At 40.9% G+C, this 19,256-nt stretch overlaps 1 protein-coding gene across 1 annotated transcript in view; it reads right to left on the reverse strand.

The window, feature by feature from the left end:
* UHRF1BP1 (UHRF1 binding protein 1) overlaps positions 1-18,485 on the reverse strand; it is a 78,805-nt gene extending 60,320 nt beyond the window's left edge. The window contains exon 1 of the mRNA XM_006882063.1: positions 18,214-18,485. Coding sequence (XP_006882125.1) covers positions 18,214-18,257 — 44 coding nt within the window. The 5' untranslated portion in view covers positions 18,258-18,485. The remainder of the gene's footprint in view (positions 1-18,213) is intronic.
* Between the last annotated feature and the right edge of the window lie 771 nt (positions 18,486-19,256).

Raw genomic sequence — 19,256 nt, forward strand, 5'->3', positions numbered from 1 at the left:
AATGTAAAACCACTGAGAATCATGGCCCATTAAGCTGACCTTAAACATCATGGCTATTAGTACCATGATGTTTGTTATTGCTAGAAAAATATCAATAATAATCAGTAGGTTTTTCTAACTTCCTCATAAATGAAAAATGGTAACAAGTCAGTCAATGAGTGAGGAGTAGGTTTGTTGCTGTTGTGTACCATCAAGTTACCTGCATAGTTACACAGTTGTTCTGACATAGTTGTTCTTCAGTACTATGGAGATGTCCTTGACAGCAGACTGTTGCTGTTGTTGTTGTTGTTGTTGTGTGCCGTTGGGTCACCTGCGACTCATAGCAACCCTATGTACAACAGCCCTAGACCCTGCTCTGTCCTGTGCCAATCTCACTGTCTCCAACACACCTACCCCCTTTATCCAAGTCACTGAATCAATCCACCTCATTGAGGGTCTTCCTCTCCTGTGCTGTCCCTCCACCCTCCCAAGCAAGACGTCCTTCTCCAAGGACTGGTCCCTCATTGGCAACATGCCCAACGTATGTCAGACGAAGCTTCAGAATCCTTGTCTCCAAGGAGCAGCCCGGCTTCATCCTCTCCAGGATGAATCTGTTTGTTTTTTTAGCAGTTCATGGTATATTCAATACTGTTCTCCAACACCACAGCTGAAAGACATCAATTCTCTTTCTATCCTCCCTAGTCACTGTTCAGCTCTTGATGCATAGCAAGTGATTGCAAAGACCATGCCTGTATTAGGCACACCTTAGTCTCCAGAGTGACACCATTCCTCTTCAGGACTCTGGAGAGGTCCCTAACAGCAGACTTTCCCATCGCAATACGTCTTTTAATTTCCTGGCTGCTGGTGCCAAGAGTGTTGACTGTGGAGCCAAGCAAACTAAAGCTGTGTACAATCTCAATCTCTTCACCATCCATTCTGATGCTGCCAATTGGCCCAGTGGTGAGAATCCTTGTCTTCTTGATATTGAGCAGACTGTGCCGCTCCCCCCAAAAAGGGAAATAATAATAATAATAATAATGAAGCAAATGGAAATCTTGACGTTAATAAGAATAATTTAAAATTTATTAGAGAGATTCAACAGAAGATTTGTGCAGGAAAAAGAATCCATGAACTTGAAAACAGATAAAATTACTGACGAATGGGGGGAATGAAGTAAAAAGAAAAGAGCTTATGAAGACACTTGTGGGACATCATCAGTTATATCAACACAATGGAAGACCTAAAAAAAGATGAGATAAAAAGGCAGAATGAATACTTGAAGAATGGTTTAAAACTTCCCAGATTTGATAAAATATCTATACAACAAAAAAACCTCAAAAAGCAAGTAAACTAAACTCAAAAAAGTTAAACACATTGTAATCAACCTGTCAAAAGCCAAGATAAAGAGAGAATCTCAAAAGCAACAAGAAGAAAACTATTTCAAACTTACTAAGTACTCACAACACAAGTCAGTCTATTTCGCATCAGAAATCATGAAGGCTGTGGAAGGCTATCTAAAATGCAAAAAGAAGTCATTACCGCTGGAAAAGGTCTTGATACCTGAGCACTCAAGATGCGTGACTTCACCAAGGACCAGACTGCAGAGTTTAAGGAGGCCTGTCGGCTGTTTGATTAAACAGGTAATGACAAAATTCTGGACAGTGTGGGGACATGATGAGGCCCAGAGCCAGAACCCCACTCCACCAAGGCCAATGTGCTCAAGGTCCTGGAAAATCCAAAGGGTGATGAAATGGATGTGAAGGACCAGGCCACCTATAAGGACTACACTGACAGCCTTTGTGTATTTGACAAGGAAAGAAACAGCACTATCACAGGTGCTGAAATCAGGCATGTCTTTTTCACACTGGGTGAGAAGTAGAGATGCTAGTGGCAGAGCCCGTGGACAGCAAATGGCTGCTCGTATGACAAGCTGAATGGCGGGGGACAGCCCTTCCTGTGTCCCCAGAGCTGTGTGAGTCTGGAGCTGGCCCTGAAAACTCTGTCGCCTGTCACAGCATCTTTCCCATCTTGTCACTCTTAAATAATGCTTGGCAGCATCATTCACCAAATAAACTTGCTCTCTATGGTCCCACCAAAAAAGTGCAAAGAGAAGGGGAAAAAATTATATATCCAACAAAATTATCCTTCAAAGATGAAGGCAAAATTAAGACGTTCCCGATAACTAAAAGCTAAAGGAGATTCCATCTAGTTAAGGAAGGCTAAACAGAATACTTCAGATTGAAACAAAAGAGCCTTAGGCAACAACTTAAGGTCTTAGTAAAAAATAAAGAACATTGGTAAAGGTAATTAAACAGGTAAGTATAAAACTCAACAGTTGGTTTATAACGCCTCTTTTTTTCCTTTATGATTTAAAAGACAAATGCATAAAATAATCATTGTTTCTATATTACTGGGGATACAATGTGGAAACATGTAATCTGTGACAATAACAATATAAAGGAGAATGAATGGAGATGTATAGGAACAGAGTTTTAATATACTTTGTAAGCTAAATTGACATAAGTACAAATGAAATTATTATAAATTGAAGCTACAAATTATAATCTCTAAAAAAACTGAAAATATACATGGTAAAGCAAACCAAGCTTTTTATAAAATAGCAGTTAATAATTTGAAATACATATTAAGAAAACAATTCCATTTCCAACTATAGGAAAGAGAATAAAATATTTAGGAATAAACACAGACACAAAAGTATAAAGTCATATATTGAAAATAAAAAAAATTAATACCTTAATGATGTAAATAAACTGAAATACGCCCCCTGTTCATGGATTAGAAGACATTTGGTACCGAAGACGACATTCAGATGGCTAATAAGCACATGAAGAAATGCTCAAAATCCCTAGCCCTAAGAGAGATGCAAATTAAAACAACTATGAGATATCATTTCACCCCAGTCAAAATAGCAAAATTTAACAGAACAGCAAGCAACAAATGCTGGCGAGGTTGTGGAGAAACTGGAACCCTGATTCACTGTTGGTGGGAGTGTAAAATGGTGCAACCCCTGTGGAAAGCAGTATGGCGCTTTCTCAAAAAGTTGTAGAGATACCATTTGACCCAGCAATTCCACTACTGGGAATATACCCTGAAGAGACCACAGCTGACATCCAAGCAGATATATGCACACCCATGTTTATTGCAGCTTTGTTCACAATAGCAAGGAGTTGGAAACAACCTAAGTGCCCATTAACAAACGAATGGCTAGAGAAGCTGTGGTATATTCGCACAATGGAATACTATGCTGCATTAAAAAACGAGGGACTCATACAATATTATTCAAAATGGTTGACTCTGGAAAACATTATGCTGAGTGAAATATTCCAGTCACAAAAGGACAAATATTACATGATGCCACTGTTGTAGAATGGGACTGTCCTTGGGGTTGGAGAGAGACTGAGTAAGATGGGTTCAATAATGTATACTGCACTGAAACAGAGGAGGGAGAAAACTGTTTAAAAGAGATATATAACTAGGTATTTCTGTCATCACAGGAGTCTAGAGCGAGGGCTACATGGTGGAGGGGACCTGGGGGGAGGGTTTGTAAAACAATGAAAGAATCTTTTCTTTTACTTTTCCATAATTTTTGACTCATGTACTTATAACTGGTTAGTCAAATTTGTGTCTTCTAGGTTGCAACACCCCCATGATACATCTTCAAGGATATGAACATGTACAGCCAAGCACAATCAATAAGAGTGCATCTAAATTCCAAAATCAGTCTCCATAATAGTCTATGTGTTTCCTACTGCCAAAGGGGCCCTTTAGAGTAGTGAGAGAAGATCTTCACCCTAAAACCCACAGCGTCCCTTTTCAGCAGGAAGTAGCTAAGAGAATACGCCATCCCCTTTTCCTTATGACTCAGGGTGAAGTCTCTCTCAGGGAGGAGTGACAGGGAATGGCAAAGGACACACTGACAAAGAAGATTAATCAGAACTGGCTTTGACAAGCACTGTGGCATTTGGACAAGAACAAACTGGGAGGAGGGTAGAGAGAATAGTGCAACAATGAATGAATGGAAACCCCAAATCTCTGTAAATGTTTATGAAAATTAATAAAATATAATTATAGGGGGAAAAAAAGAAGACATTTGGTGAAACTCCCCAAAACAATCTACAGGTTCCATTTAATCCCTATAAAACTTCAAATCTTTTTTCCAGAAATGGAAACATTATCTTCAAATTCACACAGAATTGCAAACGACTCCAAATAAAAAAGTCTTTAAAAGGAAAAACGAAGTACCATATTTTCACACAAATAGTAACTGTTATCCTATTTTTAACAATCATGTCCTCACTTCATGAGCTATTTTTGTAAATGTGCTATGCCAATTTTAACACACGTTGTATGTCTAAAAATACAGTGCTCACACTTCCTAATTTCTAAATTTACGGCAAACCACAATAATCAAAACAGTCAAATACTGACATAAGGTCATATCACTCGAGAGAAAAGAATTATAAGTCCAGAAATAAACCCATACATCTATGGTCAATTTCAACAAGTGTGGCAAGATCATTTGTGGTGCAATGAACCACTTTTGTATGGCATTTCTAACCATAGCCTTTAAACTCTGAATAAATGACTCATAAAAATATACAAATAAGGCATTCGTGGCCCACCAAGGGGACTAGATGGTCTGCCAATAGTGCAAATAAGGTAAACAACACACTTATGGGGTAAAACAATGCCAATAATGAAAATAGAGCCCTAACAAGAGATTGCTATTCCATTAAGCTTAAATCCACACCAGGGAAGAACAGTGAGAACCTCATTATTACCAAGAAGAAGAGAAGAAATGAAGAACATCTTTTAGATCTGGGGTTCCTACACTAAGAACCTCCTAGACCCAGGAACCAGAGAGAGAATTACTAACATCAAAGAGTGGGCAAAAGCAAGAAGCAATGGTTAAAGAACCATGAGATGTGAAGTGGACTTCCTGGCCAACACAGGAAGAAAGCCAAACTCCTTTGGCAGGCTTGCTGGTAGGGTAGAGGTCTTTCAGCCAATTGGCAGAGCTAGGTGCATAACTCATGAAGCTAAAAAGACTAAAGGCTGAAGAGTTTGATAACACTTGCTCAAGGAGAGCCAGCCCAAGTGCATGAGAGTCCTAGGGCCAGGGAGAGTCCTGCCTCTGAGCATGACTGAGAAAGTGTCCTGACTCAAAAACTGTATCCTGAGTTGTTCCTGCTACTGAAATGTATCAATTCCTTCCCTATTAAACCCCATAATCTTGAGTATTGTAAGTTCTGTGTAGGGACCACAAGTTATAACATCCAACAGAGAAGCAGAGACTCAAAGAAGGATGGTCAGTGTTAGAACTGATTGAAAGATTGTAAGGTAGGAAGTATGTCTGATTTCTATATCATAGAAATCAGCCTTGGGTTGATACTGATGCTGATTGATTCTCTCTCTTACTGATAAAATTCAAGAAAGTCAAACACCCCTGTAATACCATTTGTTATCCCACCACAATGATGGGATAACCAGATATCCACATGTAAAAGAATGACATTAGAACTTTACTCCACATCAAACGTGAAATTTAACTGAAAATGGATGAAAGATCTAAATGCAGGAGTTAAGACTCTAAAAGAAAGCATAGGAAAGAATCTTCATGATCTTGGATTTGGCAATGATTTTTTTAAAATATGGCAATAACAACAAAAAAACACACAAATAAGACTTCATCAAGATTTAAAATGTTTGTAAATCAAAAGGTCACTATTAAGAAAATGAGAGGTGGAAAAAGGTAGCTGCAAATTACTTACTCATTCATAATAATAAAGAACTCTTGAAATGGAATAAAATCACTTATCTAGTATCCAGAATATATAAAGAACTCTAACAATTGAACAAAAGAACAATCCAACTTAAAAATAAGCAAAGAACTTGAACAGACATTATTCCAAATGGTCAACAAGAACTTGAAAAGATATTCAATGCCACTGCTGTCACTGTTGTTATGTGCAGTTAAATCATCTATGACTCATAACAGCCCTATGAACAACAGCTCTGAGGCGTGCTCTATTCTGAGCCAGCCTCATCATCTCCAAGACACCTGATTCCATTGCCATAGTCAGTAAGTCTATCTCATTGAGGGTCTTCCTCTCTTGCACTGACCTTCTACCTTTCCAAGCATATTCTTCGCCAAGGACTGGCCCCTCCTGACAACATGACCAAAGTATGCAAAATAGAGTTTCATTGTCCTTACTTCTAAGGAGCATCTTGGTTTCACTTTCCCTACAAGACTTGTTAGTTCTCTTGGAAGTCCATGATAGGATCAATATTCTTCTCCAGTACAATATAAAGACATCAATTCCCCTTCTGCTGTCCTTAGTCACTTTCCAGCTTTCAGATTCATAGCAAGCAACTGAGAAGACCACTGATTGGGTCAGGTGCACCTCAGTCTTTAACCTGACATCACTGCTCGTTAGCACTCTGGAGAAGTCCTTGACAGCAAGTTTTCTAAATGCAACTTATCTTTTGATTTTATGACTGCTGGTGCCAAGAGTCTTATCTGTGGATCTGAGTAAGAGGAAATAATTCACAACTTCAATCTTTTCTTCATTTTTTATGATGCTGCCTATTGGCCAAATTACAATGGGATACCTTTTCAAATCTACTAGAATGGCTGTTGAATAAGAAACATAGCAAGGGTTAGTATAGACCTGGAGAAATTTAAATCATCATTTAATATAAAAATGTTCAGTCATTGTGGAAAATAGTTTGATAGCTCCTCAAAATGTTAAACATAGAATTACCATATGATCATTCCACTCTTAGTTATATACCAAGAAGAAATTAACATAGATGTGCAACTAAAACGTGAACATGAATATTTATTGCAATACTACTAGTCAAAATAGTCAAAAGGTAGAATCAATTCAAATGTCTATCAACGGTCTATCTATTGATAAATAGGTATAATGTGGTATATATATATGAAATGGAATGTTCTTCAGCCATAAAAAGGGATGAAGTTCTGAAACAAGCCATAGCATGAATGCACCATGGAGAAAAAAGTATGCTAAGTAAAAAAAGCCTGTCAGAAAAGGATAACTATTTTATTATTCTATTTATAGGAAATATCTACATTTTTAATAGTTCATCGTTTTTTATTAATTTTAATTAAAGTTTACAGAGACTTTGGATTTTTATTCATTCTTTTTAAAAAAAAAACATAAAAACTGAAAACAGATTTGTTGTTATTGGTGGGAAAAGTTAGAGAGAATGTGGACTGACTGCTTAATCAGTGTAGGCTTTGCATTTGGGATCCTAGCATTTTAAAAAAATTGATAGTGATTATGGTTGCATATATGTACTTAATGCTACTAAACTGGATACTTTAAAATTATAAACAAATGTTCACAGTAGCATGATTCACCATTGCATAAACATGGAAACTTCCCAAATGTCCAACCAAAATCGAATGGACTGAGAAGTTATGGTACAGTCATACAATGGATGGTATGCAGCACACTAGAGCAATAATTTTGTAAATTACTACCTAACTTGGGAGGAAACAGAGAGCATTATGCTAAGTGAACGAATTCAGTTCTATAGGGACAAATACTGTATAAGATCATTATTGTGGAATGAGAATGAGGATCCAAAGAGGGGAGGGGAGGAGCAGAGGATTAAAGATGGGTAGGTGGGGTGGTTAATCAAAGGGTCACAAAATTTGACAGGTGGAGGAGGGGGTGAAGGAGATGGGAAAGATCTGGTGTGAAAAACAATGTATATAAACTTTGTAAATAAACCAGTATTTTTAAAAAAAGGATAACTTTTATGTTATGTGTATTTTGCCACAATGAAGCAAACAAACAAACAAAAACAACCCTTATGATTCCTAATTGCCTATTTTATTTCAGGGTCTGTTCTAAGTACTTTGTTATATAATTGTTATTTCATTCTCTTAATGAGTCTGTGAGGTGAAAGACTACTATTAATTTCTTTTTGTAGATGAGTAAATGTATACATATCATTACATGCCATCGAGTCAGAACCGACTCATAGCTGGCCCTCTAGCTGGTTTTCAGAGGCAGTAAATCACACTGGAGGAGACCGTTGTTCATCTTTCTCTCCAGGAGCAGCTGGTAAATTCAAATCATGTATCTTTTAGGTAGGCAGTGGCAACTTCTTACTACTAGGCCATGAAAACTCTCTAAGTCTATACACTGTTGTTGTTGTGTACCATCAAGTCAGAACCAACCCATAGTTGACCCTCCAGTGGTTTTCAGAGGCAGTAAATCACATGAGAGGATATTGCCCATCTTTCTCCTGTGGAGCAGCTGGTGTATTTGAACCACAGACCTTTGTGATTGCAGCTCATTTTCTTACCACTTAGACCAGTCCTTGGAGAAAGACATCATTCTCGGAAAGCTGGAGGGACAGCACAGGATAGGAAGATTCCCCGATGAAATGGACTGACACAGTAATTGGGGTAATAGGGGTAGGTGTATCGGAGTCAGTGAAACTGGCTCAGGACAGGGCAGGTTTCAGAACTGTTATACATAGGGTCGCTATGAGTTGAGGGAGATTCATCGGCACATAACGACAACAGGCCACCAGAGCTCCCTCCACTATACATAGAAAGCTTATGTAAGTCACCCAAAGTCACAGAATTAGTAATAAGCAAAGCTAAAATTAAAAACCAAACAGTCTGTCTCCAGAAATGACAGTCTTAACTACCGTACACCATTTACTGAAGTCAACACAGGTGGAGAGATATGGAGAAGTTCCAGGTGCTTCAGGCCCACATCAATAATATGTTCAAATGAAGGAGAAAAGGAGATCTTTCTCCAGATGGCACAATACACAAGGCCTCCATGATCGAACCCCTCCCTACTTTTCCAATCTCATTTCTGTCTGTGCTCCACCCTCAAATCCTACAATCCAGTGATAAAGAACCATAAGGAGTATCCTAAATGTACCCTGCTGTTTCTCAGCTCAGCACCAGGGCTTCTGCAGCTCCTCCTGCCTGACATCACCTCCCTGCCTTGAATGACTATGGCCTGTCCTCTACCCCAGGCTCCAAGGAGACTTCTAAATATTTTATTGTGGTTATTAATTTTACCAGTGTGGTTTTCTACAAGCAGCTAGATTACGGTCTAGTTTTCTACAGACAATTGTTTTTCAGGCAATTCTGATTCTTGGAAACCCCACATACATTAGAACAGAATTACGCTCCATATGGTTTTGAGAGGTTGATTTTCCAGAAATAGATTGCCAAGTCTTTCTTCTGAGCCATCTATGTTGTTGTTCATTGCTATCATCAACTCATAGCTGATCCTCCAATGGGTTTTCAAAAGCTGCAAATCACAAAGGAGGAGACAGCCCATCTTTCCCCTTATGAGCAGCCACAGGATTCGAACTGCTTGCATTTGGTGGCCTTATCCACTAAGCCATCAGAGGCCCCTTTTGAGGCATCTATGGATAAACTCAAATAATCAACTTTCCTATTTAGCAGTCAAGTATGTTAACCATTTGCATTACCTTGAAACTTTCTGTAAATAAGAATCTTGTCTTACTCTTGGTCCAGTTTAGGAGAAAGCAAAAAGCTACCTGAACTCACTGTCCCAGACATGTGAAATTGCTGAGTCTCATCTGTAGCTATTTATCTAATCTTCTAGCATACTTCCCCGAAGAGCCTCCCAGGAGGACTCAGATGACTAAACACAGATCTGGCTCCACTGAAAGAGGCAAAGAGGGCTTCCCTGAAGTTCAGCAAAATAAAACCCTAAGACACACAGCCAGGTCTCTAACTTCATACCAACCGCTATTAACACATTTTCTCAAATGAAATGTGTGCCTGAACTGCAGTTCCTTTTACGGAGGTTAAAGAAAAGCAAAACAAAACACAAAACATAATTCTCTTAGAAAAAGTAAATGCACTTTTCAGCACTGTCTGGGGAAACAACTAGTTTGGATAAATGGCAGCAGTCAGCTTAGATGAACTTGGTCCATCCTGATCTGGATTTTCTGCAGATTAAAACTCCCCAACTTTCAAATGACTCATAGATAACACAAACTGCTGTGTGACCCTGCTCCATCCGCACGGCCACTGCAACAAAAACTACTTTGAGAAAAACCAAAACAAACTGGAAAAACTTCCAAATTATCATGGATCCAGAAGCTGTGAATTCAAGAGAAGTTGACCCATGAAAAGCACCTTCCCTGGGCTACACCTGTTTGAAAGACCCAGTGCAACACTGATCATTGTTTCTTCCTAAAAACTCCACTCTTTGTATATTCTGATTTGTTGTTGTTGTTATGTGCAGTTGCCTGAGACTCATAGCGACCCTATGAACAACAGCCCTAAACCCTGCTCTATCTTATGCCAATCTGTCTCCAACACACCTATGCCCATTATGCCAGTCTCTGAATTAATCCATCTTAACAAGGTCTCCTCTCTTGTGGTGTCCCTCCACCCTCCCAAGCATGACACCCCTCTCCAAGGACTGGCCCCTCCTTGCAACATGTCCAAAGTATGTAAGACAAAGCGTCAGAATTCTTGCCTCCAAGGAGCAGCCTGGTTTAACCCTCTCAAGGACAAACCTGTTCATTCTTTTAGCAGTTCATAGTATATTCAATACTCTTCTCCAACACCACAGCTCAAAAGCATCATTTCTCTATCAACCCTCGTTATTGTCCAGCTCTGTGATGCATACCAAGTGACTGCAAAGACTATGACCTGTATCAGGCACACTTGAGTCTCCAGACTGACATCGTTGCTCTTCAGTACTTAGAAGAGGTCTCCGACTTTTCCAATGCAATACATCTTTTAATTTCCTGGCTGCTGGTGCCAAGAGTGTCGATAGTGTTGATATTCTGATTTACTATTGTTAAATAGAACCTCCCTAAGGTAAAAACAAAACAAAACAACCAAACACCTGCTGAGATAACAGTTTTTTGTTTTAATGTGGTGGCATTCCTGCCCCCCAAATATGTTCTACACTCCCCCCTTTGGCTTAGCTAAAAGCTTATGTCCTAAAGATTTAGGAAATGTGTTGAGAAACTGAAGGGAGAGAAGTCAGAAAAAAGAAGCGTATAGTCATAGAGAGCTGAGGAAGAATCAGGGCAATGAGAAGCCTGGGAAGAGAAGTTTCAGAAGGAGACTCAAGAGAGAGGCAAAAAAACAATGGCAAACTTCATATGTTGGAAAATATGGTCTAAGTCAGTGGTTTTCAACCCAAGATTCAATTCCCTCTTTTTTATAATGGGGAGAGATAGGGTAAAGGCCTCTTTCGCTATAGTATTCGAGACACTAGAGAACTCTGGTGGCCTGGTGAGTTGGGCAGATACCCTGAAGGCAGGTAGTTTGAATTCACCAGAGGCTCCATGGGAGAAAGATGGGCCATCACCTCCCATGGGATTTACAGCCTCCTAAAAAAACACTGGAGGGTCAGATATGAGTCATTTCCAAGTCGAAGCAATGATTTTTGTTTAGTTCTGTTTGATTGTTATACTTGCCCAATTTCAAGAACAACCAAAAACAATAAACCAAAGTACCAAAGAAAAATAATTTATAATAATCTGTATTATAATATGGAAATAAATGTTCCAGCACCACTGCTCTAGAAAACACAGCACATGGCAATGTGGACAATTATCACAATGATTATTTATTATTATTATTATTATTATCGCAATGATGGCAATAGCAATTATGCCAATATTTATATCTTCTCACATAGAAAGCACATAAGTAACAAGTGTATGGCAGCACTAATACATGGAGTTGTACTGTTTCCAGAAGAGCACAATGTGTATGCTGTTTGCATAAGAGTACAGAAAGTTTGTCATATTGGTGGCCCTGATGCCATGAGTGCATTTTCAAGAGTGTCAAGTAAAATCTTCCAAAACAGTAATGAACTACTGACAAAGTTTAAAACAAAAGAAAGTACAATCTTTTCCTGACATTTGCAGTCTAGTTCATTGTATTTTAAAGCTGTGCAATTTTTTTTATATGTAAAATCGTTATAGAGTCTATGTTCACATAGCCTAAACAGGTAATTCACCTACGTAAAAAATTTCAGACATTCAACAGTCAAAAGGGATAAGGGGACAATTCTTTGTGCAAGACTAACTCTACAGACAGCAGGCTATGAGTATTCATGGCCCTGCTAATTAAATGTTGGTTGAACTTCTCAATCATGTTGACAAAAACAAAAGCCCTTTTTGAAATTCACTGACCTAAACAAATGAACAGCAACAAAAGGAAAGAAAGCACACTTCTTCACTTCTTTTTCCTTCCTTAAACCATTCCCTATCAACCAAGACCTTGAACTCTAGTGAGCCTGTATCATACATAATTTCATCTACTGTGTTTTTTTAACTACTTCGGGAACCTAGTCAACATTTATGAAACTATTTTGACTGGACCACACACTCCTAATTTCACACTTAGAAACAAATTTTGGAAACTTAACACTTTCATAAATCAGAGACTTAGATACGCTGACCTCTTACCATGTTCTAACTGGTTTTCCTTCTAAAAAGGGTATTTTGCATAAATGTAGATATTGGTGACACAGGAGTGCTAGCTGGTTTTGTGAAAATCCATGAAGCTGACACTTATGATATATACACTCTCTTTATGTTCATTATAAAAAGTTTTTTCAATCTTAAAAAAATGTTCATGAAATCCAACTACCAAAAAAAGTATCCTACACATCACAATATAAAGGTATTACAGCAGCAGGCTGTTAAATGGCACAGCTGTGGACCTAGAATGCCTATGTTCTTTGAATCTCAATCCTATTACATACTAGGCATGGCTTTGAGCAAGTTATTTACTCAATCTGTGCCTCATTTTGTCCAAAAAAAAGGCTAATATCAATCTCATTGGGTTAGTAGGTAGATTAAAACATCACAAGACTTGTAAGGTGCTTAATACAGCCGGCTATTTGTATTAAATATTTGCAAAGTACACAAACACCCTTTATTCTGAGGCAACAAAAAAAATGAGTGGCAAACAATGGCATGTTAAGAGTTGATTATTACAACTCAGAGCAACCCTATAAGGCACAGTAGAATCTAGAAGACAGTGAAGGGTTCACCAGGCTGTCAATGTTTACAGGTGTAATTACCAGACCTTCTTTCCCATGGACCTGCTGGGTGAGTTCACTATTCTGACCTTTCAATTAGCAGCCAAGCTCTTGACCATTATTGCCACCAGAGCTCCCTGCATATTAAGTAGCTACTCTTTATTAAATATCTTCCACCATACCAAGCACTGTAATAAATACTTTATCCCCAACTCTCACGACAAATCTGATTTATAGACAGAAAAAGTAAGGTTCAGGAAGGTTGCAAGGCGCATGAGTGGCAGAGAGGGAAGGTGAATCTGGCTTGTCTGGCTCCAGAGCCCATGGTCTCTCCATGAACCATATAGTACTTTGACTCCCTTTACAATCAATAGTAAGCGTTCTCATTTGTAAAATGAAAGATCGTTAGGTAAGGTGATCTGAAACAAGAATAATCTACTTAAGTGAAAAAATCAATTTGGGATTTTTTTTTTAAGTGAAAGATTACTTTGTGTTTCTAAGCAAAGGTCTCCTCCTGAATCTACTTAAATGAATTTTGTGTTCTAAAACTACTTTTATTTATTTAACAGCAGTCATCCAAACTGTGGGTCAAGGGAGCTCTGGTGGCCTAGTGGCAAGAAGCTGCACTGCAATCCCAGAGGTAGATGGTTCAAATCCACCAGATGCTCTGCTGGAGGAGGGGCAATCTCCTCCTGTACCAGTCAGATCTGATTTGATGGTACTCATACAAAAAAATAATAACAATAAACCAAAACAAACTGTGGGTTAAAGATGTTAAAGAACATTTCTATATGGTCACTGCTAAATCTCCAATTGTCTAGATCCAGTGCCTGGCCTAGAATAGTCTCTCAGCAAACACAGTTTGAATACTGCGCAGCCCCCCTGCCCCCATCTTGTTTATCAAAACACTCTCCTAATAAAGAAGATGCACTCCAACAAGATACTTTATTATCTGAAACTTTATTTTGAAAATCAGACATAATAAAAGGATCACCAGATTGCCTTCCTGCTGTAGGACACTCCCATCCAGACCAAGAGGCACTGTAATCATCAGCAACAAGTAATTATCAAACACCTACTAATATTTATCACAGTACTCAGTGCACCTCCCCTTCTCTTTCCCATAAGCCATGGTTCCTCCCTTGTGTGCAGTGGAGACCATCCAAAACCACAAATGTCACACATGATTCGGTGGCTTCTCCAGCTCCTTCTCTCTCAAGTGTACTCATATCCCACAAGTCTCTGTCATTGCTGTGTACCATCGAGTCAGAACTGACCCATAGTTGACCCTCCAGCAAGTTTTCAGAGGCAGTAAATCGCAAATGAAGAGACTGCCCATCTTCTCCCACAGAGCAGCTGGCAGACTCAAACCATGCACCTTTGGGTTGACAGCACAATTCCTTACCTGTAAGTAAAAGAGCTACCTAGCACCTCTCCCTAGAGCCTAAAATTGCTGCTGTAATAATCACTTCCTTTTATCACCTGCTCAACACTGAAGTAATCAGAAATTTCCTCTTTATCTGTTATTACTATTTCATCTAAACATTTTGATTACCAAAAACTCACTGTGTCAGCTACTATAATTTTTAGTTCTATCATTATATGTTGTTGTTGTGTACCTTCGAGCTGTAACCAACCTATAGCTGACTCTGCAGTGGGCTTTTAGAGGCAGTTAACTGCACGGAAGGAGATTGTCCATCTTTCTCCCATGGGGCAACTGTTGGCCTCAAACAACATGCTTTTGGGACTGCAACGCAGCTTCTTACTACTAGGCCACCAGAATGTGTACTACAGGAGTCCCTGGCAGGTCCTCTGGTGGTCTATTACATAAGGAACTGTGCTGCCAACCCAAAGGCAGGTGACTCAAACTCACCAGGTGCTTGGACAGAGAAATCTCCTCCTATGTGATTTGTTACTCTATGCCATTGCTAACCTCAGCATCTCTGGCACACCTGACACCACTGCCACAGTCACTGTGTCTGTCCAACTCACCGAGGGTCTTCCTCTTCTGTGCTGGCCCTCTACCCTTCCTAGAATGATATCCTTCTCCAAGGACTAGTCTCTCCTGGCGACATGCCCAAAGTATATGAAACGGAGCCCCACAGCCTCTGAAAACCCACTAGAATTTCAGCCAGGAGTTTTCACTCAATAGCAATGAGTTTGAGTGTTGAAATGGAAGTTCCCTGAGTGACACAAACTGTTAGGTATTCAACTACTAGACAAAAGACTGGTAGTTCAAGATCACCTTGAGGTGGCTCAGAAACATGTCCAAAGGACCTTGAAAACCCCGTGGAGTACAGTTCTACTTTGTGCAATGGTGTCACTATGAGTCAGAACCAACAACAACAACACAGGGAACAATGTACCAGAGCAGAGAGAATTCTGGTTATATAGTATATAGAGATACACTGCTAATCCAAAGGTCACATCTCTCTGGTAGTATAAATCCACCAGTGACTTTCTATGTGAAGGACAATCTCTTCCTAAGTGATTTACAAATCTGCTGGAGGGCCAGCTGTGAGTCATTTTCAAATTGATGGAATGATTTTGAGTACAGCAGACCAGAGGTAAAAGTTATGGTTCTGTTTCACAACCTTACATTTTTATGCAACTTGGACAAGGCACCTAGCCTGAACAGGCTTCAATTTCTGGTCATAAATGAGGGGTTGAATTGGGCCTAGTTCTAAAAATGCCTGAAAGTGTTTGTGTATTGGTTTCAGGATTTGTAAGCCACTGAATTATACATGCGATTTTTTTTTCTGGAAATAATGGCTGTGGCTCACATCAGATATTCACACTTAGTTGTAACAACAATAAAAATATGCAAAATTCACAGCCAGGAATTGTACTAAGTGCCTTATATACCTAAACTCATTTACTCCTTGCAATTGAGAAAACTCAAAAGACTCACTGACATCAAGCTGCTTCCAACTCATAGCAACCAACCAACCCTCCATCTGGTTTCTGAGGCTGTAAACTGCTGTGGAAAGAGACCGCTCACCTTTCTCCTGAGGAGCTGGTGGATTCAAACTGGTAAGACACAAAGCCTTTGGGTCAACAGCTCAACTCCTTATGAGACCAGAGCTTCTTTCTCAATCAGGGGAGTAATATTATTCCTGTTTTATAGATGAAGAAAGTGAAGCTGGAAAGGTCCAGACTCAAACAGGGTGCTGTGATTGTCTAAAGCCCTAAAATTCTATGGCATTATCTCTCTATCAGCTCAAATTATGGTGGTTGTTGCATCACCCTTGAAAAATATAAAATCTCAGCACTCACAGCCATTCCTAATTTAGTGTCTTTCTCCTCCCTTCACTGTTTCCCTCATTAGGACAATCATTAGTCTTTCCAATAATGCCACCTAACAAGACTTTATTAGAGAGTTAATTTCCATAAAAGTGTTCAGGAAAAGCACTTTCTAACATCAGCCTCCAATTTGCATTTCATTCAAAACACTACCTGAGCCTAAATACAAAATCAAGTCTTTAGGGGAGCTCTGGTGGCCTAGTGGCAAGGAGCTGCAACTACAATCCCAGAGGCACACGGTTCGAATCCACCAGATGCTCTGCCGGGGAAGGAGGGACAATCTCCTCCTGTACCAACCAGTCAGATCTGATTTGACGGTACACTCACACAAAAAATAATAAAATAAAAATTTAAAAAAAATTTAATTAAAAAAAATCAAGTCTTTAAATCAAAGGAACAGTAGATAAGCCAGACAGCGGCCTCATCTATCTTTCATTATCAAGCCCTCAATAATAAAAGAGGGGTACACAACAAGAAGCAAAAAAAAGAGGGAAGGACATATGAGCACCCGGCTCCATTATGGCTGATTTCTGCCCCTATTCTCTCAAAAACCACTGGCCATTATAGAATTAAGTTTTGATTTAGTATCTTCACTAAAATACCAAAGCTGACTAAACCCACCCCCAGCCAGGAAAAAAAAAAGTTTACAATTTTTGTGGCCACCAATTTTGGCAACCTCCAATAATAACAAGAGGGCCAGGGGGGTCACTAAATTATACACCTACACACTATCTTGCTGGGTCACTAAATTATACACCTACACACTATCTTGCTGGCCACCCCCTGGGACCCCAAATTATTTGGCTGTTATGTTGTTATTATTAGATACCTTCGAGTCGAGTATGACCTATATTGACCCTATGAACAACCGATCTGAACTCTCTGTATTTGGGACAAAATATTACTTAATAAATGCCTGCAAAGCAGAAATTGTCCTTGGCTCGTTTCACAGGCTGTCAAAAAACCTCCACATCTTAAAGGTAAGGTTGTTGAAACTTTATCCCCAACTCTCATGACCCTTCTCCAATTAGGCTGTAACGAGAAGAAAAGTAAAGGAAGGAGAAAGATACTAATAGGAATGGCCCTGGCTATGGCCCTGGGTGCTGGGATTTTATCTTTTTCAACGGTGATGCAACAGGGTCAGACAGAAGATGAAGAGGAGGAGCTGGAAGCCTCTGGAAAGGAGAAAAATAGGGGTCGGAGTTGGAAAGCTAGGTGGAAAATGGGTTAGGATAGATGGAGTGGCGGGGTTGTTCAGAACGAACAGAGGATGGAAAAGGTTTGGTGGGGAACAACACAAGGAAGGACAGGCAGTCAGCAGTGAGGCGGGCCGAGAGGCGGGCAGAGGGCCCGAAAGTAGGGGCGTCAGGTCCAAGGCGACAGGAGGTGCCGGGAATGCAGCGGAGCGGGAGCACGGAAGGGTGGGATCCGTGGAGGATTCGGGAGAATGGTCCTAAGGCACAGGGGATCTGAAAGGGAAAATGCGGTGACTTGCTCCACGGTTTGGAAACTGGGGTAAAGGCAAGAGGCAAGGAGGTCCCAGGAGGGACGAGAGAAGGTAAAGATCTGTTAGAGTAGGAAAGAAATAGCAAGGGGCAGCGACGCAGGGGCAGGAGCGCCTTGCACCCAGGGACCCTCCGGCGACGGCAAAGAGTGGTGACAACAGTCGGGGGCAGCGGCGAGCAGACTAACGAGGCTCGAGTTGCGGCAGGGGCCACCACGGAGTCTCAGCTTGGGAGTGCAAAGAGAGGGAAGGCCGGCCCGAGCTCAGCGTAAGGAAAGAATCGTAGGGGTTGGGGGAACAGGAAGGGTGAGAGGAATGGCCCCGGGACTGGAGGGCCCGCACTGGCGTGCTCACCGGGACAGGTGTTTCAGGATCTGCTTCTTGATGATCCCGGCCATACCGGAGTCACAAGCCGGCTTGGAAGGCAGGCGACGGTGCGAGCAGCTGTGGCCTCCAGACGTGCAGAAGAGGCGGCTCCCTCACGTCGCCGCGGCGCGGGCACCGGATGCAGCCGCCATAGCGCTCTCCCGCCCCTGCCCCGGTTCCCGGAGCTCCACCACGATCCCACCCACCCGCGCGGCACCGCCGCTGCCAGCCCAGAGCGACGCGGAGATAGCGCGCCGCCCGCCGGCCGGGCACGCGGCGCGTAGAGGCGCGCGCGGCGGCGGCGGGGGCGAGGGCGCGCGTGGTGAGGGCGGGGCGGGCACAGCGGCCGAGTGCCCTTACCGGGCGGGAGGGCTGGCTCTTGCGGCCGCCTTGGCCCTCCCATCTGTCCCTGCGGGCACCAAGAGCCTCTGAAACTGTGAGACTAAAGATAACGCTCTGGCACTTTCCCTGAAGCATCGGGAAGGGCAACGTTTAGCAAATGTTTACTAAAATTCGCTAGGTAACTGCGCAGCTGCTGGATGATGGGGTTCATCCACGTATCCTTTTAGTTATTTTATGTCCATTAATTATTTGCTAAGCATCAACTCTCTGCCAGGCATCAAGCTGCAAAGTGTAAAGTAGTCTTAAGGACTTCACAAGCCCATGGAAGAGACACATATAAAGAAGCAAAAAAAAAAAAAAAAAATTTTTTTTTAAAGAGACACACAGAAACCACTGAAGTCCTGTACTAAACTGGTGTGCTAATGGCCCCTAAAAGCCTTTAGCCTGTAAACCAGTGGACAAGATTTTACTTTATAAGAAGTGACCGCCCTGCAGAGGTGCTCCCTGCCCCCAGTAGGGGGAAGAGAGAAGAAAATGAGACGAAATTGTTTCAATGCCAAAAACCTCAGAGATCAACTTCTTCATTTACAAATAAGGAAATTGAGACCCAGGCAAATCAGTGAGATTTTGTCCCAAGGTCACTGTTAGAAAAAGAGTCAGGGTGAGAGAAAAAGAAACTGGTCCCAAGA

Source organism: Elephantulus edwardii, unplaced genomic scaffold (genome assembly GCF_000299155.1).
Source record: "Elephantulus edwardii isolate Elephantulus edwardi_28Jun2011 unplaced genomic scaffold, EleEdw1.0 scaffold00017, whole genome shotgun sequence".
Lineage (NCBI taxonomy): Eukaryota > Metazoa > Chordata > Mammalia > Macroscelidea > Macroscelididae > Elephantulus > Elephantulus edwardii.